Raw genomic sequence first — 25,333 nt, forward strand, 5'->3', positions numbered from 1 at the left:
CCATTTTGCTTTCTAGAATAAAATTCAAAGTCTTGTCTTTCAAATCACTTGGTGACCAAATGTTTCAGACTTGTGGGCGGAGCCAAACACTTACCTCAGCTGTGTTGGTTTGAAGCCCGTTTTCTTTCTGATGCTGTTTGTTTGAGGCTGAAACTGATCGAAAGCTTTTATGTTCTCAGAAACACTGAAAACTGGAAGATGACATAAAGTCAGAGCGGAATGAGGTCACATGTGACCGCAAGAAAACAGGCCCAACATTTTCACCAAGGTAAGAAAAAAAACTGCAAGTGACTAAACGGTGTTTAAAAAAGTGGCATGTTGTTCGTTCCTGTAGAATTGATGAGTAGCGCCCCCCAGAGGAATACTTTAAACAAATCAATAAACAGGGAGATTCAGACAGCACAAACCTCTAAATCTCTTTCTCTGACTTTTCTATTAAAAAGGTGACGTGTGCACATTTTTTGATTGTGTTTTTGATTTTCCTTTTCCCTGACGGTAGCATTATTCAACACATCTGGTTTCTTTACTGCACATTTCATGTAGAATTCTTTCTTTTTGCATCTCTGCTAATAAAACGTGATTGCATCATTTTTCAGAGGCGTTGTCCTGCAGAGCTGGATTTATTGTGCAGAGGGACACACTTTCAGTTATTGTTTGTCATAGGACTTGTAGGACTGACAGGTTTGCTGGCCGGGTGTCTCTGAACCATCAGCCTGCAGGGTTCGAGGGTTCAGGTTCCAGATGTGTGCTTCAGGCTCCCTGTCTGTGTCCTTGGACAAGACACTTCATTTGTGGTCCACACAGCATGCAAAATCAGGAATAATCTGGACCTGGACCACATCAGAATTCTGTTACTGCACAAGACTCCCATAGCGTCCAGAAGTGGAAGTATTGTTTAAATTTACAAAATTGTATGTATTTCACCAAAATTAAAGCGATCAGTTTGTGCTCATGTCACTGATGTGTGCAGAGGTTTTTGTTATCAGAAGCTTCTGCTCTCATGTGGTGACAGACACAAAAATCCCGCAGAGAAACACAGCCGTGCTGTTTAAATGACCACTAGATGGCAGTAGAGCGCCGGTCTGCATTAATGTTTGAAAGGAAAATCAACATTAAAATCACTCAAAACATAGTTTTCACGGTCTTATCTTGTGTCGGCGCTTTAATGTTTATCACTATAATCATACATAAAATAGAAATTCTTGTTCTCTATATGAAAAATAATATTTTGACAGTTCTTCTGTTTGAGTGTGTATTTAATCCATTCAGAAAGAAATGTTCTTCTCCTTTTTCCAGTCAAGTGAGTTTTTGTTTCGAGTAAATCTTCTTCATGGAGCAAATATGACCGAGGTGCATCATTTTGGGATTTGTTTTAGATGTCAGTTGACGTAATTGTTGTTTTTATTTCCCATAATGCTGCATTATGCTGGAGGATCCTGAGCGGAGTCGAATTATCAAAACCACAACAAAACTGAACTGAAAGCATGTGAAAAGAGTTTTAAAAGTTACAAAAAGCTTTGAAAAGTGTTTGAATCCAGTGAAAATCATTTTTCCATTCATGTACAACTTCAGAGCATATTTGAAACATTTCAACAGTTAAAACCAGATTATTTCAGAAGGAAGAAATCCAGTTTGAACTGTTTTCCAGCTCCAACCATTTTTTTTAAAGCATCACTTTAATCTCAGTGTAGACCATTTGAGATCGGAACAAACTGATATTCATACATAGAACATGAAAGTTCTTTTCTGCACCATTCATTCATTCCCATATGATGTTCAGTGACTGGTCATTTGAGCTGCCCGTCACGTGCTTAGTCCCGCCTCCTGAGCAGACACACCTATTTTCTCACCGGCATCTTATTCATTTTACTTATTTATTTATTTATGATTTCTAAATGCCAGATTTTAGGATTATCTACACGCGCATCCTCTCGTCGGCGGGCGCGTGCGCGCCCACGTCGTTAAAGGTTACGGCGGGGTGAGCAGCTTCCGCGCGCGCGTGCGCTCCTTTGCGTGCTACCTCGTGTGAGTGGGCGTGTTCCCGCTCCTCCCTGCAGACCGGTGCATGCACGTGTGCGCGCGCGGCTGGGATTGCGCGCCGCTGTGCAGTGAGCGGAAAAAAGAAGAAAGGGGGAGAAAAAGAAAGAAGCGAAACTACGTTTGTCGTTTTTTTTTTTTAATCATTTTTACAGCGATGGATTTTGCACGTGCGGTTGTGTGTGATTTTTGAGGCGCGTGCCCTCCCCCCGCCTCGGCGGCGCGTGGAGGTGCGGAGCTGCTGCGTGCGCTCAGCTGCGGCACTGGATGGAGCATGTGTGCGGGTGAAGCTGCAGGCTGCGCAGAGAGGAAATAACCGATTAAAATCTACCTCCCCGCTTTTTGAATTTTATTTTTAGGGGTGGGGTTTTTTGGGGGGGGCGGGGAGGGGGGGTTGGTTTGCTCCTCAGTGGCGACATGTCAAACTCCAACAGGAGCAAGAAGGACAAAGAGATCCTCGCTGAGTACGAGAGCCAAGTCAAAGGTGAGATTAACTTCAGCATGGTCACACCCACCTGCTCACCGCTGTGCACGCGCATGCTGCCATGCATGTGGGGTTGGACCCCCACTGTGGGTTTGTGGGTTCACCCTGAGTGCTGCACGGGGCCTGGGGGGGGGTGTGCAGGAGGAGGAGGAGGAGGGTCTCCTGGAGACCTCCGTCCTCATCCATTGGTATTCCTCTGAGGCTGTGACTGCACCAGACCTGATGGTCCACATAGAAGACACGTTTCCACCGTGGTGGGGACAGACTGGGTCCTGAGGTTGTGGTTGCCATGACCGCAGGACGACCCTCCTCTTCCTCCTCTCGGCGCCATGGTTACTGCCATCCCCACAGTGATGCTTCAGTGTCCAGTGACCTTTTCTTAAACAGCAGCACCTCCACAGCGATTACTGAATTAACCCATCAAGAGAAACCATTCTGATCATCGATCAGCACTTACGTAATGGAAAAAACCTTCATTGTAGCCCATCTGTGTGGCGGGAAATGTGATTTCAGGCAGTAAATCCAGCTCCTGCAGACATTATTCCGTCAAATATTAGTTTGACGTAAATGTGCCAAACGTTCTCTGATTTTTTTTTTTTTTTTTTTTTTTGAGAATTTGTAAATTGGACATCTTTTGAGATTTGGACAGATGAGAAAATCCATTTGAAGTCGTCGCCGTGGATTCTGGGACCAGGCATTGACTTTGCCCAAAAACTGACAGATGAATTTATAAAGAAAAAAAAAATCCTGTTTTACAGCTCAAACTGTGGCCAATTTTCAGTTTATAACCTGGAGTGTGATGTAAAACATGATTTCACAAAGTGTGATTTCATCTAGTGCTGAAACAATGACTCTGTGTTAACTGTTACAATCCATCAATAGAGTAACCAATTAAACAGGCATATGTGTCAATCATTCTTTTGTTCCTCCTTTGATTTGATGCTTTTTTTAATGTTTGGTGCTGCAGCAGAAAATTGATTTTCTTTTGGTGTTGTGCTCTTGGACAGACACATTTTAAAATTCATGTTAGACCTTTGGGAACATCTCCTTAGGTGGATATATTCAATGAAATTAATTGGAAGATTAACCAAAAATAAAGCTGAAACCTGCAGCTGTATGTTTTTCTCTTAGTTTAATTCCAGGCTGGAATCAGACCTCAAATTTAATTTGACAGGGTGAATGCACCTGATGATTAATCAATTAATTTTTTTAAATCCAATTGATCAATTCTTGAAACCATCCAGAAATGTCAAACATTATGTGGTTCTATAAATGTAACCAGATTACTGTTAAAGGAATGCTTTATATTTGTGGTCATTGGATGATTTATGGACAAATAATTAACCACAAATAACATGCAAATTAATCAATAACATTTGTTAGATGATGACTAAACAAGTTTCTCTAACACACATTTTAACTTCTGAAGGTGTGACATCAAATCAGATTTCATGGGGAAGCCTCCAGGTTTGGAAAGCACTTTCAATTGATTTATGGATTAATGAAATATTAACACATTTTTAATAAAAATCAGTAAATAGTTATTTAAGTAAATGTATTTAAATTTGTCCTTATCTGCAGATTTGCTGCTTTTGAACACAAACATTTGATGAGGTCATCTTGGAGTGTTGATTGGACATTTTCTTAATTAATGAATCGTGTAATTGATGGATTAATCAACAACTGAAGTGGTTTTCCAAATTTTCCTGCTTTATTTTCAGATCATGAACCAAAGGTGTAACTGTAAACTTTTATCTGTGTGTGACGCTCCTAAAATTAACAGTCCTGTAGGGGAGGTGATGGTCTAGTGGTTAAGCGTTGGGCTTGAGACCAGAGGATCCTCAGTTCAAATCCCAGCCTGACTGGAAAATCATTAAGGGCCCTTGGGCAAGGTCCTTAATCTCCAAGCGGTGTGTCGTGAGCGCCTTGCATGGCAGCACCCTGACACTGGTGTTTGTATGAATGAGTGGATGTGAGGCATCATTGTAAAGCACTTTAAGCGCCTGATGCAGATGGAAAAGCACGATATAAATGTAGTCCATTTACCATTCTGATAATTGATTATCAGGAAATTGCTGACCATATTGTGATGTCAGATTTTTATCTCTGTAAATTGAATATTTTCTGACTTTTGAGCAGAAAAATAGGACATTTGAAGGCATCATACTGACTCCAAGAAGGTCTGATGTGGTGCAATGGCTAGGCTTTGGTAAAGCCTAGACATAATGTGGCCTAGGCATATGCCCAATTTAACATGGTAATTCAAAAATGTTATCTTATGAGTCTAAAAAAGAAGAAGAAAAGAGACCATAATGAGAGAACTCTGATGCTGCAGAAAGTGTTTTGTTTTATTGTACCATAGATTGCAGTCTGCCATCTGCTGGATGTGTCTGGTATTGTTGCAGGGAATAATGTGTGTGTGATGGAAATTAGGAGCAGGTGTGGTTTTGAAGTTGCACGTAGCTTTAAATTAGTTTTTTTTTTCCATTAAAGTCAAACATCTGCTTGCTCCAAAGGTCACTGCTGCTTGCGATAATCAATAAATCAGTGATGGAAACCTTTACTAGATGATGCTCTTTGTACCTGTCACATGATGATGAGGCAGTTCGATTTGGGAAACTGAGCCAAAGATGTGACATAAAAACAGATTTCAGGTGACGTTACTTTGTGCTGAGATGATCTCGTTAATCAATCACAGCTGATCAACAGTAGTTTTTCTCGTTTTTGGCATTTTTTCCTCTGACTTTCTGGGTCATGTGACTTCGGCGCTGCTTCACCTGCAGATTCCAGCAAGTCAGGGGTCACGACCTTCTTTTGTCCCTGACATATCTTCAGGTTTATTTTATTTTTCCTGAGGGAGGAGCCTGTTGGCGTTTCCTTGATCTCTCTCCTCTACAGCTCCCTCACAACACGTGACTCCTCACACTTGTGCTTCCATGTTCACTTGTCACCTTCGCCCACGCTGTCGCCATCGCCGTCACGTTCTGCTTCAAAAATCTCAGTGCTCGTCCAAATCCACAGCGTCTCCATCTGTGCTCGTTAACTCAATGGCAGATAACAGTTTTTATTGTAAAATACATTTGTGTCCATCAGCATGTGGACAAAGTCAATGGAAGGATTACTGTCAAAACTAAACGTCACTTTTACACCGTTTTCTTTAGATGAGTCGGGGGATGGATACATGAACATTTTCAAAGTGTGGAACTCTACGGTAAATCTGTCTGGAGGAGGCAGTTCTCAAAAAATAAGTGACCATGCAAGAAGGATTGTGGTGAGGGAAGCCACCAAGACATCTAGACAGTTCTGAAGGAGTGAAAAGCGTCTGTGGCTGTGATTGGAGAAACTGTATCATGACACTTTTGTCTGTTTTGCTCTATTATTGGCTCTTTAATTTGTGATTTTTGTGCATTGTCGTATGTACTTATTTGATTTGATTCCTGGGAAAGCACTATATTAATGGTTATTATAATAATAACATATATGTGTTATTATTATAACACATGTATGACCCAGCTATCTTAGCTAATTATAGGCCAATCTCCAACCTTCCTTTTCTCTCAAAAATTCTTGAAAGGGTAGTTGTAAAACAGCTAACTGATCATCTGCAGAGGAATGGTCTATTTGAAGAGTTTCAGTCAGGTTTTAGAATTCATCATAGTACAGAAACAGCATTAGTGAAGGTTACAAATGATCTTCTTATGGCCTCGGACAGTGGACTCATCTCTGTGCTTGTTCTGTTAGACCTCAGTGCTGCTTTTGATACTGTTGACCATAAAATTTTATTACAGAGATTAGAGCATGCCATAGGTATTAAAGGCACTGCGCTGCGGTGGTTTGAATCATATTTGTCTAATAGATTACAATTTGTTCATGTAAATGGGGAATCTTCTTCACAGACTAAAGTTAATTATGGAGTTCCACAAGGTTCTGTGCTAGGACCAATTTTATTCACTTTATACATGCTTCCCTTAGGCAGTATTATTAGACGGTATTGCTTAAATTTTCATTGTTACGCAGATGATACCCAGCTTTATCTATCCATGAAGCCAGAGGACACACACCAATTAGCTAAACTGCAGGATTGTCTTACAGACATAAAGACATGGATGACCTCTAATTTCCTGCTTTTAAACTCAGATAAAACTGAAGTTATTGTACTTGGCCCCACAAATCTTAGAAACATGGTGTCTAACCAGATCCTTACTCTGGATGGCATTACCCTGAGCTCTAGTAATACTGTGAGAAATCTTGGAGTCATTTTTGATCAGGATATGTCATTCAAAGTGCATATTAAACAAATATGTAGGACTGCTTTTTTGCATTTACGCAATATCTCTAAAATCAGAAAGGTCTTGTCTCAGAGTGATGCTGAAAAACTAATTCATGCATTTATTTCCTCTAGGCTGGACTATTGTAATTCATTATTATCAGGTTGTCCTAAAAGTTCCCTAAAAAGCCTTCAGTTAATTCAAAATGCTGCAGCTAGAGTACTGACGGGGACTAGAAGGAGAGAGCATATCTCACCCATATTGGCCTCTCTTCATTGGCTTCCTGTTAATTCTTGAATAGAATTTAAAATTCTTCTTCTTACTTATAAGGTTTTGAATAATCAGGTCCCATCTTATCTTAGGGACCTCATAGTACCATATCACCCCAATAGAGCGCTTCGCTCTCAGACTGCAGGCTTACTTGTAGTTCCTAGGGTTTGTAAGAGTAGAATGGGAGGCAGAGCCTTCAGCTTTCAGGCTCCTCTCCTGTGGAACCAGCTCCCAATTCAGATCAGGGAGACAGACACCCTCTCTACTTTTAAGATTAGGCTTAAAACGTTCCTTTTTGCTAAAGCTTATAGTTAGGGCTGGATCAGGTGACCCTGAACCATCCCTTAGTTATGCTGCTATAGACGTAGACTGCTGGGGGGTTCCCATGATGCACTGTTTCTTTCTCTTTTTGCTCTGTATGCACCACTCTGCATTTAATCATTAGTGATTGATCTCTGCTCTCTTCCACAGCATGTCTTTTTGCTAGTTCTCTCCCTCAGCCCCAACCAGTCCCAGCAGAAGACTGCCCCTCCCTGAGCCTGGTTCTGCTGGAGGTTTCTTCCTGTTAAAAGGGAGTTTTTCCTTCCCACTGTAGCCAAGTGCTTGCTTACAGGGGGTCGTTTTGACCGTTGGGGTTTTACATAATTATTGCATGGCCTTGCCTTACAATATAAAGTGCCTTGGGGCAACTGTTTGTTGTGATTTGGCGCTATATAAAAAATTGATTGATTGATTGATTGATATATAAGTTGCACTGAGTGTGACATTGCAAGACCTCCCACACTAGTTAAAAACAAAAACAAAAAACGCAGATGTGCAAAAAAAATAAATAGGCGGAGCCAAGGCATTTTGCAAGTTTTTTTTGTTTTTTTTTTGCATTGCATTGCATTGCATGCTGGGTATGTTGGCCCTCAGTACAGGTCTGCACACTGATTGATCCTCTTGTCATCTTTCCTCCATCCAGTTCACTTCATTCTGGACTTCTACATTTCATCCTTCCATTTTCTTGCAAAACTCCTCCTCCTCTTCGTTTGTGACTCATTCATCATCCTGCTGTGCTCGTTCCTTCTGTGCGTGACAGACGTTTTGTCTTATGTATGAATGCACGCACACACACACACACACACACACATGCACACACACAATGAATCGATGTAGACTCTGAGTGATTAAATTTAATGGAGAGTAGTGGAGAGCGTTCCAGCTCCCAAACCGGCAGTCTCTGTCTTCCCATGTGCACTCTTGTGCCTGTGTGTGTGCCTGTGTGTGTGTGTTTCCTTGTGGCCACTGCTCTGGCACGCTGCCCGAACACACTCAGGGTTGCCCTGCATTGTAACGAGCGCTCGGGTGACACCTCGCTCCTCTGCCGGCCCTCACCGCCTCCCAAACCTATAGATCTGCGTTGTAACTATGTGCTTTCCAAGTCTGCCTCTCCTCTCTGGCGTGTGATTGGTGGGTTGCAGGAGGAAGTGTGTAATGTATACACGCTCTCCTGATGAGGTGGGGTGTGCTTGCTGAGGTGCACCAGCCGCCTGTGTGGTAGTGCAGCGATCGTGCACACTGCTGACAATACATATTTGTATGTTTGGTGATATTGTGGCTCTTTGAGGGCGCTGCTGATGTCGACCCGTCACCTCGCCAGAGCCGAAGTGTGACATCTTGTCTGCTACCGAATTGGCGAAGATGAGCATCGTCCTGATGAGAACTGCAAATTACAGTGTGAAAAGGCAAAGAAAAGGCTCTGCAGGGAGACGGAGGAGCGCGGCAGAGACATGAAGCAGCAGCTGGTGTTTCTGTCTGCGTCTGCATGGAGGTGATTAGTGACTTCACATCTGCATACCTGCAGGACGGCGAGGAGCTGCAGTGCTGTGACAAAGTGACCCTTCACAGGCCAGGATTGGTCTTGGTCTCATCCAGCCTCTCTCTCTCTCTCTCTTTCTCTCTCTCTCTCTGTGTGTGCCCTTGAACCTGGTAGTCATGGTAACGTCTCCTTTGTAAGACGATGTGAGGTTCCTGTAACGGAGATGACATCATACTTAAGAGACAGCAGAGAGAGACGGACACACACACACACACACACACACAGTTAAAAACATCACACAAGATTATAGCCTCCAACTGACACCGGTCATGTGACCAAACCTGTCTGTCTGACTACTGAAGTGGAAATTCATTCACTTTCTGCTGCTGGTCCAAATTAAGGATGGCAGCAGATTAAACTACTCATCCCATACTTCCCTAACCTTGGCCACTTCCTCTAAGCTGTCATTGGGGAATTCCAAGGCCTTTCCCAAGCTATCTGAGAAATAGAATCCTTCCGGTGTGTCCTGGGTCTTCCCAGTTGGAAATGCCTGGAAGACCTTCCCGGGGAGATGACCAGGGGACATCCCCACCAGATGCCCTGAAGCAGCAGCTCTACTCAGTCACTCCTGGATATTTAAGCTTCTCTTCTGGAAATAAAAATAATAAAAATCTTGTCTGCTTCATGGTCCAGATTAAGAATCCATGGCCCATGCGTCCATGCGGTTGCTGCACTGTTGCACCATCATGAGTCTGGATGGATCCATGCTTTAATCGTAGTTCACCAGTGAGAGTTTTACTGAGCACCTTTGACCTCCTGATGCCATGTTAAAAATGCCTGAATTCACATTTCTTTCCTGTTCTGATACTCCGTGTGAACTTCAGCAGATCCTCTTGACCATCATCCCTAACTGCATCAACTTCCTGCCTTATGATTAGCTGATTAGATACTTTAGCGTTAATGTGCAGTTGTACTGGTGTTCCTAATGAAGTGACCAGTGAGCGGGAAAACTGAACGAGCATCACATTTTCCCAAAGGAAATAATCCATTATCAAAAAACTGACTGATTTCTGCCAGACCACTAAGTGGCTCCTTCTTCTCGTCCTTCTCTTCACGGCTTTGAACCTCCTCTGTGTTTCAGAGGAGCAAAAGGCAACAAAACGAGCTCTGGAGAGCTTTGAGATTTAATCAGTGGAGATATTTTGTGAGAGTAATTCTTTATGCTCTGTGGACGCTGTGCACACGTTTCACTCTGCCAGTCTTTTTGATGAGCTACAAGGACACCACACAATGTTTCTGAGAAGCGTTTCAGATGGTAAAACATTGCCGGCGTCCTCCTTTCACATCACTCTGATCCAAGCAGAGGAGATTTGCTGATAAGGTCTCGCCTCCTTGGTGGATCTCCGCGAATCTCCTGTTCTGCCCAAGAAGCTGAGAACACGTTTTCATGTGATACACTTCAAACCGTTTGTTTCATCTCAGAATTACTGATGATTTACTTTCTTTTGAGGAGGCACGTGGGCAACAACGTGAACAAAATCGTAATGAACTTTAAAGCTACCGTGTGAAGGATTTTGGGTCAAATCTCACATTAAAGCTACCGTGTGGAGGATTTCAGGTCAAATCTTACATTAAAGGGTCCAATCACACATTAAAGCTATCGTGTAAAGGATTTCGGGTCTAATCCCGATTTAAAGCTACCATGTGGAGGATTTTGGGTCGAATCTTACATTAAAGGATCCAATCAGGCATTAAAGCTACCGTGTGGAGTATTTTGGGTCCAATCTTACATTAAAGCTACCGTGTGGAGTATTTTGGGTCCAATCTTACATTAAAGCTACCGTGTGGAGTATTTTGGGTCCAATCTTACATTAAAGCTACCGTGTGGAGTATTTTGGGTCCAATCTTACATTAAAGCTACCGTGTGGAGTATTTTGGGTCCAATCTTACATTAAAGCTACCGTGTGGAGTATTTTGGGTCCAATCTTACATTAAAGCTACCGTGTGGAGTATTTTGGGTCCAATCTTACATTAAAGCTACCGTGTGGAGTATTTTGGGTCCAATCTTACATTAAAGCTACCGTGTGGAGTATTTTGGGTCCAATCTTACATTAAAGCTACCGTGTGGAGTATTTTGGGTCCAATCTTACATTAAAGCTACCGTGTGGAGTATTTTGGGTCCAATCTTACATTAAAGCTACCGTGTGGAGTATTTTGCGTCCAGTCATGCATTAAAGCTATCGTGTGAAGGATTTCTGGTCTAATCTCACATTAAAGCTACCTTGTGGAGGATTTCGGGTCAAATCTTATATTAAAGGGTCCAATCACACATCAAAGGTACTGTGTGGAGTATTTTGGGTCCAATCATGCATTAAAGCTATCGTGTGAAGGATTTCGGGTTTAATCCAGCATTAAAGCTACCGTGTGGAGGATTTTGGGTCGAATCTTAAATTAAATGGTCCAATCAAGCATTAAAGCTATTATGTGAAGGATTTTGTGTCAAATCTCGCATTAAAGCTACCGTGTGGAGGATTTTGGGTCGAATCTCACATTAAAAGGTCCAATCACGCATTAAAGCTACCGTGTGGAGGATTTTGGGTCCAATCTTAAATTAAATGGTCCAATCAAGCATTAAAGCTATTATGTGAAGGATTTTGTGTCAAATCTCGCATTAAAGCTACCGTGTGGAGGATTCTGGGTTTAATCTTACATTAAAGCTACTATGTAGAGGATTTTGGGTCAAATCTCGCATTAAAGCTACTGTATGGAGGATTTTGGGTCCAATCTTGCATTCTAGTGTGGAGGATTTCGGGTCCAGGTAAAAACATGAGGGAAAAACAAAATCGCGACCATCAACAGAATAATACAGTCTGCACCCTCATCACTAGATGGCACTAAATCCTGCACACTGTAGCTTTAAACATGCAACTGAAGATCTTCCTCGACTTTGGAACAATCACGCACGTTGGTGATCACGTGACCTCCTTTCAGGATACCTGACATTGCTAGATGAATGCTACGCAAGAGGTCAACCTGCATCACACCAGGAGCAAGTTGCGGTTCAGTGCTTTGCTGAAGAACACGTCAGCGCACAGCAAAGTGTAGCCAGGCATCAAACCGACAACCCTTTGGTTAACAAGCAAACACCATTCTCCTCCCTTCACTTTGTTTAATCCCTCATAAGGTGTCCATTTATCACTGAAGAGTCACCTTGGTCGACCATGCGAATGTTCTCTCTCTCTCTCTCTCACTCACACACACACACACACACACACAGACAGTGCGGTAATGCCTGGCTTCACGCTTCACTGCTCGTGATGTCTCAAAAATCTTTCTGCAGCAGGAGGGAGCTGCTTCAGAATCCACAATGACGAGACCTCCTCCCTGTGTGTGTGTGCCTCTCTCTCTCTCACTGCATTTGCCCTCTTCGTATTTGGTGGTGGCTAAGTGGTTAGTGGTCTTGGTTTCAGTGCGGAAGGTTCCCGGTTCGAACCCCACCCCTGCCACATTCAATGTAGAGTTGTGCCAGGAAGGACATCCGGCATAAAACTTGTGCCAAATCAACATGCAGATCACCTTGAAATGTCTGTGGCGACCCGAGTGAAATCAAGGGAGCAGCCGAAGGGTCTTACTAATTATTTTATTCATATTTGTTCAGTCTGTCTCTGTCTGTCTCTTCTCCTGAATTTCTCCTCTTATCTTTATTCTTATTTGTTCAGTCCGTCTGTCGCTCTCTGTCTCACTCTCTCGCTGTGTCTCTGTCTGTCTGTGTGTCTCTGTCTCGTTCTCTCTTGCTGCATTTTTTCCCCCTCATTTTTATTCATATTTGTTCAGTCCGCCTGTCTCTCGTTCACACTCGGTCCCCGGGCTCCCTAACCACTCCACTACTGGTTGTCTTGGTAACCACACACTGTGTGTGAACCATGTGATGAAGAAGGTGAAGAGATGGGCATTCGAATCTGTCGCATCGTCTCACCCGTGTTCACAGAATATTGTGTAAATCCTTTCTGCTTTGTGGCTTTAAGTGTGAAAAAAAAAAAACCCATGAAAGTGTTTCATGTGAACATCGATTTCCGCCTGGTTGGCGCCCTCCTTTAAAATGGCTGCTGATTCATGTCGCCATCAGCCACTGTAATTTTATGTTAATTAATCTAACACACTTTCATTCCACTGCGTGTCCCTGTTACTTATTGTCCTCAGTTAAATTTGGCCCACTTTCAACGGCCTGATTAACATTGTTGACCAAATATTTGAAGGCTAATGAGTCACTGCAGCATTTTGATTGTAAAACTTCACTTTAATTCAGTGAAACTCATCATGTTCAGGCACCAAAAACCACAAATGTTAACATTTATTTGAGTTTTAATGAATATTGACTCATTAATTTGTGTCAAAGTCCAAGTATGAGCTGTGTTGAGCTTTGATGCAACTGAAGTCAACACTATCCAAAGCGTTAGCCACTATCATTAGCTCCTCGCAGCAAGTACAGTTTGGTGCAATTTGGCTCTTCCGCAGTATAAATGGTTTTAAATAAAACCAGTATAGTTTGGAGTTGGCTGTAATGGAAGATTAGATGTGACAAATCCACTCATTAAAAAAAAAAAAAAAAAAAAAAAACTATTTGGGTAGCCTGTGCTAGCTGGCTAGCCTAGCCTGGTTCACGCTGCAGCGGTGAGGGGAGGAGCTGACCATCACATGAAGTGGAGTCCAAGAGAAAAATTAATTAATAAATAAATGTGATTTTATTGTGCTACTTGTGAATGTTTATTGGTTGTTTATGTTAAGGTGATGTTGTGGAACAGGTGCACATGTGCTAATGTGAGGTGTATCTTATTGTAGACTGAAAGAAAACAGCCATTCATTGCTTGATTGTGTGTGGTTGAATGAAGGCAGTACTCGTGGTCATACTGTTCACGAGGCACGAGAGTTGCCACCCTAAAAAAAAAAAAATCTATGGATGCTGTCCATGCTCTCTGCGGTCAGCTAGCATGGCTAATTAGCATGTAACCGGCTTGCGATAAATTTGTTTGGTTGAGCTTGAACAGGGAATGAAAATATATGTATATGACACTCATCTGTATCACTGTCAATTCATATCAACTGATTCCAGTTGAAAAGCTACAATATTGACTCCACCATTGTTTAATTATTGTCTTCTTCTATCCATGTGTGTGTATGTAGATGTGCGAACCCAGTTGGTGGAGCAGCAGCGCTGTCTGGAGCAGCAGACTGAGATGCGGGTCCAGCTGCTTCAGGACTTGCAGGACTTCTTCAGGAAGAAAGCCGAAATTGAAACGGAGTACTCCAGAAATCTGGAGAAGCTGGCCGAGAGGTTCATGGCCAAGACGCGCAGCACGAAAGACCATCAGCAATACAAGTAAGATGAAGAAAAGGTCCAGTGTTATTACCTGCAATCTGATTTGGAACCTTGTCAGTCACTTCATTTACTTTTATCTCATTGTTAAGCTGCAGTAAAGTCTTCTGCCCATAGGCTGTGCTCTAACGATGAGAAATGAAATCACTTGACAAAGGTTTCAGGGCAGGTCTTGGGAGCACGTCCTGGTGCCTGTGTGGCCTCAGCTACTAAACTACAGAACTGCCTCTGTGGCTTTTTTGTGGCAACCAGTCAGGTTGACAAAGGTCACAAAACATTTTATTGCGTCAAAGGTTTTTGGAGATGCCGAAAACTTTGCAAGAACATGAAGGTCCAAGTCTTTTGGGACCTGGTGCTTCCTGTCTCACTGTGTGGTTGTGAGACTCAGATGCTAACCAGGGACCTAAGCCAACAACTAGACACCTTTGGTACTAGATGTCTGTTGTAGATCATTAGGTCTCACTGGAAGGACACTGTGCACCATGTGGTGCGTTTCCCAGTGTTGAAGACTCGGTAACTGGAAAAGTCCAAGCACACACCCACATTTCACCATGCTGTAGGAGGTAATTGGTTATTTATTAGAGGTGGGAATGGACCAGTTGTCCACCCGTTGTTTCCACCCAGAATGTAAGACGGTTCTGTGTCACACGTGCTGCCAAAATCAAACTGCTCGAGAGCTCCACATTGTTTACTTATTTTTTTAACCTGCTATAGCTAGCTCACAGGTAAGTTTTTTTATCTTTTATCTTGTCACATTGAGCCGATCTGGTCTGTGTCAGCCTGATCCCGTCAGATCTCAGAAGCTAAGCAGTGCGGGACATGGTTAGTACTTGGATGGGAGACCTCTTTGGAACACCAATGGCTGTGTGTGTTGAGTTGCGTAAGGAAGGGCATCCGGCATGAAACTTGTGCCAAATATCAATGCAGATCTGGTTGTATCTGCTGTGGCGACCCCGGACACAAAACGGGAGCAGCTGAATGGACAACATCTTGTCACATTGAGAAGTGTTTTATTTCTTCGTTAAAACCTACAAACCTCTTTGTCAAACTGCTGCTGTTCCATCAAACTGAATAACTAAAGTTGCCTGATGAGTCTTTGAGAACAGTTGTACAAACTAACGATAGCATCATATGCTGACAGGATAATTTACTGTTAGCATCAAATGCTGATACGCGTTAACATTTGCATAACACTGAGGATGAGCTAATTTTATCATAGTATACTGAGAAGAAGAGCTAATGTTGGTATCGCATTGTGCCAAAATAATTTACTCTTGGTGTCATACAGAGAGGAATGTTTAACGGTGGCTTCATACGCTGACTGACTGGGTGAGCTAATGGTGGCGTCATACGTTGACTGACTGGGTGAGCTAACCGGTGGCTTCACACGCTGACTGGGTGAGCTAACGGTGGTGTCATATGCTGACTGACTGGGTGAGCTAACGGTGGCGTCATACGTTGACTGACTGGGTGAGCTAACGGTGGCTTCACACGCTGACTGACTGGGTGAGCTAACCGGTGGCTTCACACGCTGACTGGGTGAGCTAATGGTGGCTTTGCTATGGTAAAAACTATTATTTAATAGTTTCGGTGATCTACTCCTCACACTCTTTATTTCTCTTTCAGAAAAGATCAGAACCTGCTCTCTCCAGTGAACTGCTGGTACCTGCTGCTAAACCAGGTACTTCACACCTGGATTTTCCTGAAAGTATTTTCATCAGTGCTGTGCTGGAACCTTCCTCCAGCTCATCTTGCTCTCGTTCTTCTAGGTGAGGAGGGAGAGTAAAGATCATGCCACCCTCAGCGACCTCTACCTGAACAACGTCATCACACGCCTCACCCACATCAGCGAGGACTCAGCCCGCCTGCTGAAGAGGGTGAGTGAGGTCAAAACAAAAGCAGACCAAAGAATGTTCTCCAGATGTTACATTAACTATCATCTCCATGAAAATGTCCAGCGTAAATACACTGTGACACACCCTTAGCTTAGACCGTGGCGAGTACTGAGGTCAAATTAAGCATGTGCAGTGTGAGTTTCATCTGCTAACTGAGTAGCCTGGTGACTGTAGTGACATCTTAGTTTTTCCACTGTGTTGCGACTCCCGAATCATCACATCCAAAAGCATTCAGCTTCATGTTTTGTACTTAATTAGTTTGTAAGAATCAGTCACTGGTTAGCAGCCTTATGTTGCACTTGGAGCTCAAAGCATGACTTGCTTGCAAACTCTAGCTGCATGCTAACTAGCTACGCTAGCACATGGCTGTTAGGCAGACAGTAAGATGCAAAGTGCAGATTTATTTTAGTCAAAAAGAGTCGCTTCACTACAAATAAAATCAGGTGGATCAAGTGTGTAAAGTGTTGACAGCAAACAGCACGTTTTAAATAATAGTTTATAGTTTTGGTAGGGCAACATTTTATCAGGTTATATTATACTACATTGCTAGCTAATATGGTAGTTGAAAGTTTGGACGTTATTTACTTTGGTCAACAAGCTGTAAATTATTTAAATAAATTTGTTGCCAAATCCAGCACCCAAATTCTAGGGAATAAAAACAAAGTAAAGAGTTCGTCCTGATCATAGCACAAATTTTGTTCTTATCATTTCTTGGAAACTGTGTTTTTGCGATCTGTAACAAAATATGTTTCCAAAGATCTAATTCGCTCACTTTCACTGGTTCATCAGAAGGTATTACAAAGCTGTTTTTCCATGCAATTGATAGCCAAAGCATTTGTGTTTTACTTTGTTTTAAAGAAATTATTACCCTTGAAATGCATGCGTTTAAAGACTTTGTTTTAATGAACTATAGCATTCATTCATTTTATGTCACTTATCCGGGTCTGGGTCATGGTGGCAGCAGACTAAGCAGCTCCTCCCCCACTTCCCTATTCTCAACCAACTAGCTGTATATCTCTCCTTAAGCTAGTATCTCACCGAGCCACGAAGGCTGACAAGAGTTTAGAATTCGCCAGCTTTTCTGATGAATGTTAGCACAAAATCGGGGTTTGCCTCTGTCATTAGTGACGTTTAGTGACATTTGTGCAAATGTTTGTGAAAGGCAATTGGTGCACATTAGCGGCTATTAGAGAATGTTAGTGACAGTGTTGTGACAATTAGCAACTATTTGCCACTCTTTTGCCACAGTTTGGGAATGTTTGTGACCTTTTGCCTTTTGCCAACTCCTGGTAAAATACCAGGTGAAACCGTTGGGGTTTTACATAATTATTGTATGGCCTTGCCTTACAATATAAGGCGCCTTGGGGCAACTGTTTGTTGTGATTTGGCGCTATATAAAAAAAAAAATTGATTGATTGATTGATGTCAGGCGCATCTTGGAATTGAACCACGTAAGCCCTCCCCAGCATTAAGATTTCTCCTGAGCACTGTGTAAGACAGAGTCCAGAAGACTTGCCGGTAGAAGCATTATAAAAGCTAGAGAAGATGGATTTCCAGAATACAGAAATGAATTTCTGTCAGGAGAAGCCCAACATGCTGCTGCCCTTGAGGATGAATTGTCTCAACTGGCTGCTGCTGCAGCTATCTTGCAGCAAAAGAGAAGGAAGAAAGGAAGACGAAAAGGAAGACTGCTGGTGTTCACTACTCTGCAAACAAAAAAGAGCTTTAGCGATGAGTGTTACAACCGTTTGCAAACACTTTGTGCGGAAAAATACATTCGCAAAGCGAAAAGAAAAACTGTTTGTGAAATGTTTTGCAACCTTTTCGAACCCCAAAGAAACCCAATGTTCGTCAGCATTCACCACTCTGTGAAATACTATCTTTAATCAAGTAATGGTACTCATGGTCGTGGAGGCAGTAAAGGCTACGGCAGTCTGACATTTGACCCCAGTGACATTGTCCTGTACCCAAGTGACTGACCTCTAGCTGACTTTGCCAGGACAGTTCTGGACTCTGTCTCTAAGTGTGCCATTCCTTGCTTGACCTTTGCCAAAATTAGGTCATCAAGGGCAGTTTCAGGGTTGACCTTCATTCCCGTGCAAAGTTTGGTGGGAGGAGTCAGAGAACAAACAGATATTTTACAGTGTGATTTAATTGGGCAAAGAAACTCTTACTTTAAGCTATTAAAATAGAGTTTTATTTGCCATCTGTGCCTGGCTGCAAAACGATCACCGTTTTGAGTGCTGTTCCATGAAGTGAGGCGTGCACGTGCTGCAGGAAGCGGGGAGGAAATGGAAAATGTCCTAATTTTTACAGTTTGCATGTGTAATTTGTGTAAAACAAATGTGAGTACTCGTTCATGAATATGGGATTACAAAGTGTCGGAGCGTCAGTATGCTGCAGGGATTCATCAGAGCTCACAAGAGGAAATGTTTTTTCAAAGAGATGAAAGTAGGTTTTATCCTCGTGGACGGCAGCGAGGGGAAAAAAGGTGGGGGTGGTGTGAATGGGTAGTAAAGAAGGATTTGATTCTAATGAAAAGTAAAGTCCGTATTCCCCTGAGCCGTGTTCAGCTTCCTCACAGTTTAGCAAATTAAACACATGCGCGCTCCCAGCCGCCTCTAAGTTTAGCTCAGCGTGTTCATTATTAATCCCTGTTCCAGCTCGTCTTTTATTCATGCGCACTGAAGTGCAGCTGCTATAAACGGTAAGACCGCCATCACGGCCACATCTGAACTTCCCTGAAGAAGGAACCGTCGCCAAGAACTCTGGAAGAGACGGATGACCCGGCGGTCGTGACACCAGCCTGCTGCCTGCCTGGTGACCATGACTACAGGCTCAGCTGATCTTTTCTCAGCGGGTGCTATGGGAACAGGAGACTCATCCATCCTGGGGTTCCACGCTCGTTTAGCAAAATGTAATATTAATGTGGCACCGCGTCGCCACATAACTCTCACCCAAACAGGTCGGACTGTTTAATGCATGAGACGGGAATCGATTTGAGAGCAGGAAGCGGAGCCGAGGAGTCCAACAGTTTGTTTGGGGTGTGTGTGTGTGTTTGGGGTGTGTGTGTGTGTGTGTGTGTGGTTCGAACAATCAACTGAACAAAGGTCATGGGTTTGAGCTCCGCGGTGTCCTTTTTGTGTCCTGAGTCCAATGATGCTCAGACTCTAAGTTGATCATTATTATTGAATATTCACACAAGGGCAAAGTTGTTGATGTTGTAGAGTTCAAAGTGGAGGATTTCACCTTTTTAATTGGAGCTTGTTGGTGTCCAAGACCAGTGAGGGGTGCAGGACCGCTGCGTCTGGGATAACATCCCGATTTTAACGGCAGCCACAGAGGGCATCGAGCACAACGCAGATGTGAAGCTTCAGACTCAAATAGTTATCAGTTTATCAGATGGTTGGTTGTTGCCTTGTTTTGCGAGCGTTTTTTGGTAAACTGCATAATTCAGTACCTGGTAGAAGTCTGACATTTGACCCCAGTGACATTGACCTATGACTGACCTTGTCAGGACATTTCCAGAATCCAACTACATTTATGTCCCAGGTTTGGTCTGAATCTGAGTGAAAATCAAACTCCTTGTCTTTGACCCTAATGACCTTGACCTTGGCCAAAATGCACCTTTCAGAAAACTTCTCTGCTCGACCTTCATCCACATGTAGAGGTTAGCCAACGTACCTGACATGCCCTTGATCTCGTTGATTCCAGAATCTACCTCTACATGTTGCCATGTTTGGCACAAATCAGGGTGAAAAATCAAAACCGATCCTAACGACCTTAACCTTTGTCAAGATTGACCCTCATCCACATGGAAGTTTCCATGAATTGATCAAAGGACCTCAAACTTCATTTGCATTTCTTCCTATGAAATGTGTGATCAATATAAAGTTAGATTTTGTGCATCTGAGTTTCTTGCCGTCATGTCGTTCCGGTGGATTTTTATTTATTTGTCCTGATGATGTGTCTGTCCATCTCTTCAGAGTAAGGAGATCATCTTCCAGCTTCAGGAGGATCTGATGAAGCTTCTCAATGAGCTTTACACCGTAAGTAGCACTCAGCACTCAAACGGCTGCTGGACTTTGGGTTCAGTACCTACACCCAGGGTCCCCGCGGATCCTTAAAATGTCTTATAAGGCGTTGGATTTGTTCATCTAACAAATAAGGTCTTAACTGGGTATTAAAATGTCTTATATCACTTTCAAGGTTTTAAAAATGCCAAGACATTGGAGGATTTTTATTGACATTGCAATTAAAAGAGATCTGAATAAATGGCTGCATTATTTATTTATTTTTACACAAAGTACTGAACACTGGGAGCTTTCATATTTTTTTTAAAAATACTTTTGAGACCTGGTCAATTTTTTAAACTTTTATCATTCAGAGCATATTATTATTGGCTGCTGTTGCCTAGGTGATGAAGACGTATCACATGTACCATGCCGAGACGATCAATGCAGAAACCAAACTGCGGGAGGCGGAGCGTCAGGAGGGGCGTGTGAAGGGTGTGACTGGGACAGTGGGAGGGGTGGAGCCTATGTTTGGGCTGAGAATCGAAGAACGCCACCAGAGACGCAACGCTGCCCGCAAGATGGAGAAGATGAGAGAGAAGGTACGGAAGCCAAAGAGTGGCAAGCAGTGGTTGAACATTTTAAGAATGCATCAAGCCCTCTTTGTTTGTTGTCCTATTTTTTTTTTTTTTTTTTCTTCAGAGGAAGGCGAAATACTCAGAGAATAAACTGAAGGCTCTGAAAGCCAGGAACGAGTATCTGCTCACTCTGGAGGCCACCAACGCCTCCGTCTTTAAATATTACATCCATGACCTGCCTGACATTATAGACGTGAGTACACAAAGTCATCAGCGCCTCTAAGCTGTGCACAAAATTATTTGTTGTTTCTGATGGCAAAACAACAACGTTACAGTCAACAGAAATCCACACAGATTAATTTGGTAAATGAGGGGAAAAAAACATTTTTCAGTTGAAAAGTCAAACTTTTTTGCAATCCCAGACTAATTACATTGATCATAATTTCAGTTTAATTTTATAATTGCTTATATTATTATTCTGTTTCTGTTCTGTTTTTGTCATTTTATTTTTGTATCTGTGATCTATATCTTATTTCTCTGTAGCTCTCTCTTACTTTATACAGTATATACGTATCTATATCTTTAAAGTATATTCTTCTACTATTCTATTCTTCTATTCTTTCCAGATCTGTATATATCTATATATTCCATGTATCTCTGTTTTCTCCATATCATTGTACTGTATTTTTTTGTATAATACACACATCTGTAACATATTCACATCATATAGCTATTTACAATTCTATCTCTATACACTTTATATTTCTAGGCATTTCTTTGTCTATTTCTTTCCAGTGTATTTTTTTAATTTGACTTGATCCTTGAATTGTACTTAATTTTCAGATTATCTTAATGTTTAATAATATTTGTAAAAAGTGGTTAAAGGAGGCATCATCACTGAGTTCTCACTGAATATTGAGTTGTATGTATTTCTTTTGAAAAGTCAAAATTTGCTGTAATAAGAGCATATGTGTAATTTTTTTTCTAGGGTGATATTTTATTTGTTCACTGTTTTGTTTTGTTTTTTTGTTTGTTTTGTTTTTTCTCCTTTAAACTTCCTTCTCTCTCTTCGGTCTCAGTGCTGTGACCTAGGGTACCACTCCAGTCTCAGCCGGGCTTTGAGGACCTATTTGTCAGCTGAACTCAGCCTCGAGGCCTCCAGGAGGACAGGTCTGGAGGTCCTAGAAGGGGCCGTGGAGGGTCTGGATCCTGCCCGTGACCGGCAGCGTTTACTGGGCCTCTACCCCACTGCCTTCTGCCCCCCGCAGCGCTTCGGCTTCCAGGCCCACATGGGCGACGCGGTCAGTATGTGCAAAACCACCTCATTTATGGAGTCTGCTCAGAGAATGTTAGAATTAGAATTCTTTGAGCAATATCGGGAGATTTCGCACCAAGAAGGGCATTAGGGCCGGGGTGGGCTTTGAACCACACACCTTCTTGGTGTGAGGGAAGAGTTCTAAAACTTCATGAGGCTGTGGATTTCTGCAGACACTGTGATTTGTCAAAACACTTTTTGTTGCTCTTCCGGGCAGGTGACCCAGATCGCGTCTCAGCCCCAGGTCCAGGCTGAGCTCACGCTCCGCCTCACGCAGCTGCAGACCCGGCTGGCCTCGCTGAAGATCGAGAACGAAGAGGTCAGACACACACACACACACACATGCACAGACGTCTAAACAAATAACTGTCTGCTGAGCTCTGGAGCTGCACTGTCAACATCAGGGCTTTGAAGCAGAATTTTTTCCCAACTGGTTTGTTCTGAACAGAAACTGTATTTTATTGTTTCCAGTTTTGGGTTCCACACCAACATTGACATTCTCGAACCGGTTAGAACACAAAAATATCATTCCTGAACCGGTTAATAATGTTCCATGTCAGCTGTGGGACATTGAAAAAGTGTTTTAAAGAAGTTCCTCAGTGTTTGTCTGCTCCGAGTGTTTCTCAGCCTGAACCAGAGAACTCCAGTGCTTTGTCCCATCAACAAGAAAAATAAGTTATTTTAAAAGTTGAAATATATTCCTGCCAGTGTTCAGCCATCTGATGTATCTTCAAAAATAAATCCTACTTGAGTCATCAAGACAAAAAAAGCATAATAATGATCTGAATAAATAGTGTTTTTAAAGAAGTCCCTTGATGTTTGTCTACTCAGCGTGAAACACAGGACGCGGGGCTTTGAGTGAACCTCACTGGGTGGTCCTCTTCTTCCTCTTCTGTCGAGTTTATTGGCTGTTTGCAAACCAACATGGTGCATTACCGCCACCAGCTGTTTGGGTGTAGAGTATTAATGGAGTCTAACGTCCTCACCAAGTCATTGTAAACAAAAACCTTATCAAGAATGAAATAATGGTATTAACCAGTTACCATTATTTAAATATAGTTCTGTTCCAGAACAAAAAAAAATCTTAAGTTTCATTTTTGTTCCTTGCAAAATTCCATAAGTTTCTGGTTTTCGTTCCACGAGCCGGTCCAAAGCCTTGGTCAACATGTAGACTTGGTTTTTATTGTAGTTGAACAAGACACTTAATCCTGATTGTCCCTGTCCACTCAGCTGTGAACTGGTTTTCATGTAAAAATAAATAAATAAAATAAAATAAAAATCTTCTCAAGGAACAAGTTAAAATATGGTCTTCAAAATTAATTTTGAACTTTATTTTACTAATATTAGGGAGTGTTACAAATGACACAACACCAGAAAATCTGTTCTTTAAATGTTAAAACATGTTCAGTTCAAAGCTAAAACATATTTTTTATGGTAATTTATACAGTTTTAATGCACTCATAATGAAAGCAGATGTCCCTGTGTTTAAAAAAACAAAACAAAACCTGCAGCTCTTCAAGTGAAGCCGTGGTCGTCCAGCATTGTGTTTTCAGATATTACAGACATTAATCTCACCCCGAAAGCTGTAAAAATGCTGAATCAGTGTGAACCAATGAGCCGCCTGCCTCAGCATGATCACATATGAATAATAATACTAATAATAAGTCCTCTTTGAAGGCCGTAATGTTTGCTGTGAGTAGGAAGGCACTTTGCAGCGCGGTTGCACGTGAATGCACCTCATTTATTAAAATGTTGTGGAACACGAGAATTTACAGTGAAGCCACTCATAATTCAGAACCCGTGATCCGTAACGCCGTAATGAAATACGTCAGGCGCTCGTACGGGTTTATGAGGAAAAGGTGACTCTTGTTCAGAAATAGTTGAGTCTGTTTAATAAGAAGTTCAAGAAATGTTTGATACATGTTTCCGTCACAAACGTAAGTTGATAATTTTGATAAAGTACCAATTTATGGCCTTAATAATGTAACTTTTTCCGCCAAATCAGTGTTACCGTATGAAGCAAAGTTATGAGATACAACTGAATAGTGATAGTCAGGATAAAAAGTATTCCCAGTTTGAGGCATCACACTTTACTGGAATACTGTGGAATACTGTCTTTATTCTTAATTTTTTCCAAAATTGGAGCAACTTCAGCAACTGAAATTGAAATTTCAAACTTTTTGCTGTTTTTGCCCCATAACTCCTTAACATTCAGTCATAGAGAGTCCATAGATAGATCTTTTAGGAGTCCACATGCTCAGACAAATAATGTGGTGTACTTTTAATATGATTGAAGCATTTTTAAATTTTGACCCCTCCCTGGTTATAGCCACCGTCCTGAGATGACCACCATACATTTCTTTGTTGGCAGCTGATTACTGAGGCTGGATTGTAAGTGTTGTTATGGCGCCTTAAGTGCTGCCAACAGCCTGCTTGGCCCGTGGTCTAAATGCTCTCCTTTGGGATTTGGTACAGAAGAGCTGAATCCCTAATGGGTTTGACATGACAAATATAAATAACCGGCTGGCAGAAACAATTTCTGTCAGCAGTCCTTCTTAAAAAGTGTTTGCAGCAAAATGCTGAAGTCCAGCAGGTGGTTTCTGGGCACACAGAGTGTTGGAAGCAGGCTCAAAGAAATGAGCAAAATCCACACCTCCATTCATGCATACAACATAATTCAAAGATCACGTGATGTGTGTGACTTAGAAATCACTGTCAGACCATCAGATAGGTTTTCTTACATCTTTGTACGAGAATTTAAAGGTTAAAAGGGGAAAATGTCCAGCTAAAGCTTCAAATGCAGCTTCCTCTTCCAGGTGAAGAAGACCTGGGGGGCGACCCTGAACACCTTGCAGGACATGACGGTGCTGGATGACTGTGACGTCTCACAGAGCTTCACCCACAGTCCGTCCTCGGAGTCGGTCAAGTCCAGCGTGTCAGACGGCTACTTGAACAAACCCAGTCTGGCTAAGAGACGGGCCAACCAGCAGGAGACTGAGCTCTTCTACTTCACTGTGATCAACCGAACACACCACAGCCTGATGCCGTGAAACGTTTCCACAACTGCTGAGCTTCTGTCTTTCTGTCTTTCTGTCATGTCCTCAGAAGTTCCGCGAGTATCTGGAGGGGAGTAACCTTATTTCCAAACTACAAGCCAAACATGATATCCTGAAGAAAGCCTTAGCGGAGGGTAAGATGCGCTAATTAATGAACCTCCCTGCACCATCTTCTCTATCTTTGGATAAAAATCACTGTTCAAATCACTCTTATTCAAGTGTCTTGGATGCTGTTACTTTTG

General features: G+C 42.3%; 2 protein-coding genes across 2 annotated transcripts in view; both read left to right on the plus strand.

The window, feature by feature from the left end:
* Positions 1–25,333, plus strand: part of mdm2 (MDM2 proto-oncogene) — a 387,699-nt gene that overhangs the window by 231,206 nt on the left and 131,160 nt on the right. The gene's annotated exons all lie outside the window — the stretch shown is intronic.
* LOC117503937 (SLIT-ROBO Rho GTPase-activating protein 1-like) overlaps positions 2,427–25,333 on the plus strand; it is a 47,969-nt gene continuing 25,062 nt past the window's right edge. Inside the window, exons 1-11 of the mRNA XM_034163242.1 lie at positions 2,427–2,521; positions 14,042–14,237; positions 15,861–15,915; positions 16,004–16,111; positions 20,116–20,178; positions 20,547–20,744; positions 20,845–20,973; positions 21,800–22,021; positions 22,253–22,354; positions 24,852–25,049; positions 25,141–25,225. Of these exons, the coding sequence (XP_034019133.1) occupies positions 2,455–2,521; positions 14,042–14,237; positions 15,861–15,915; positions 16,004–16,111; positions 20,116–20,178; positions 20,547–20,744; positions 20,845–20,973; positions 21,800–22,021; positions 22,253–22,354; positions 24,852–25,049; positions 25,141–25,225 (1,423 nt within the window). The 5' untranslated portion in view covers positions 2,427–2,454. The remainder of the gene's footprint in view (positions 2,522–14,041; positions 14,238–15,860; positions 15,916–16,003; positions 16,112–20,115; positions 20,179–20,546; positions 20,745–20,844; positions 20,974–21,799; positions 22,022–22,252; positions 22,355–24,851; positions 25,050–25,140; positions 25,226–25,333) is intronic.

Source organism: Thalassophryne amazonica, chromosome 22 (assembly GCF_902500255.1).
Source record: "Thalassophryne amazonica chromosome 22, fThaAma1.1, whole genome shotgun sequence".
NCBI classification, from domain to species: domain Eukaryota; kingdom Metazoa; phylum Chordata; class Actinopteri; order Batrachoidiformes; family Batrachoididae; genus Thalassophryne; species Thalassophryne amazonica.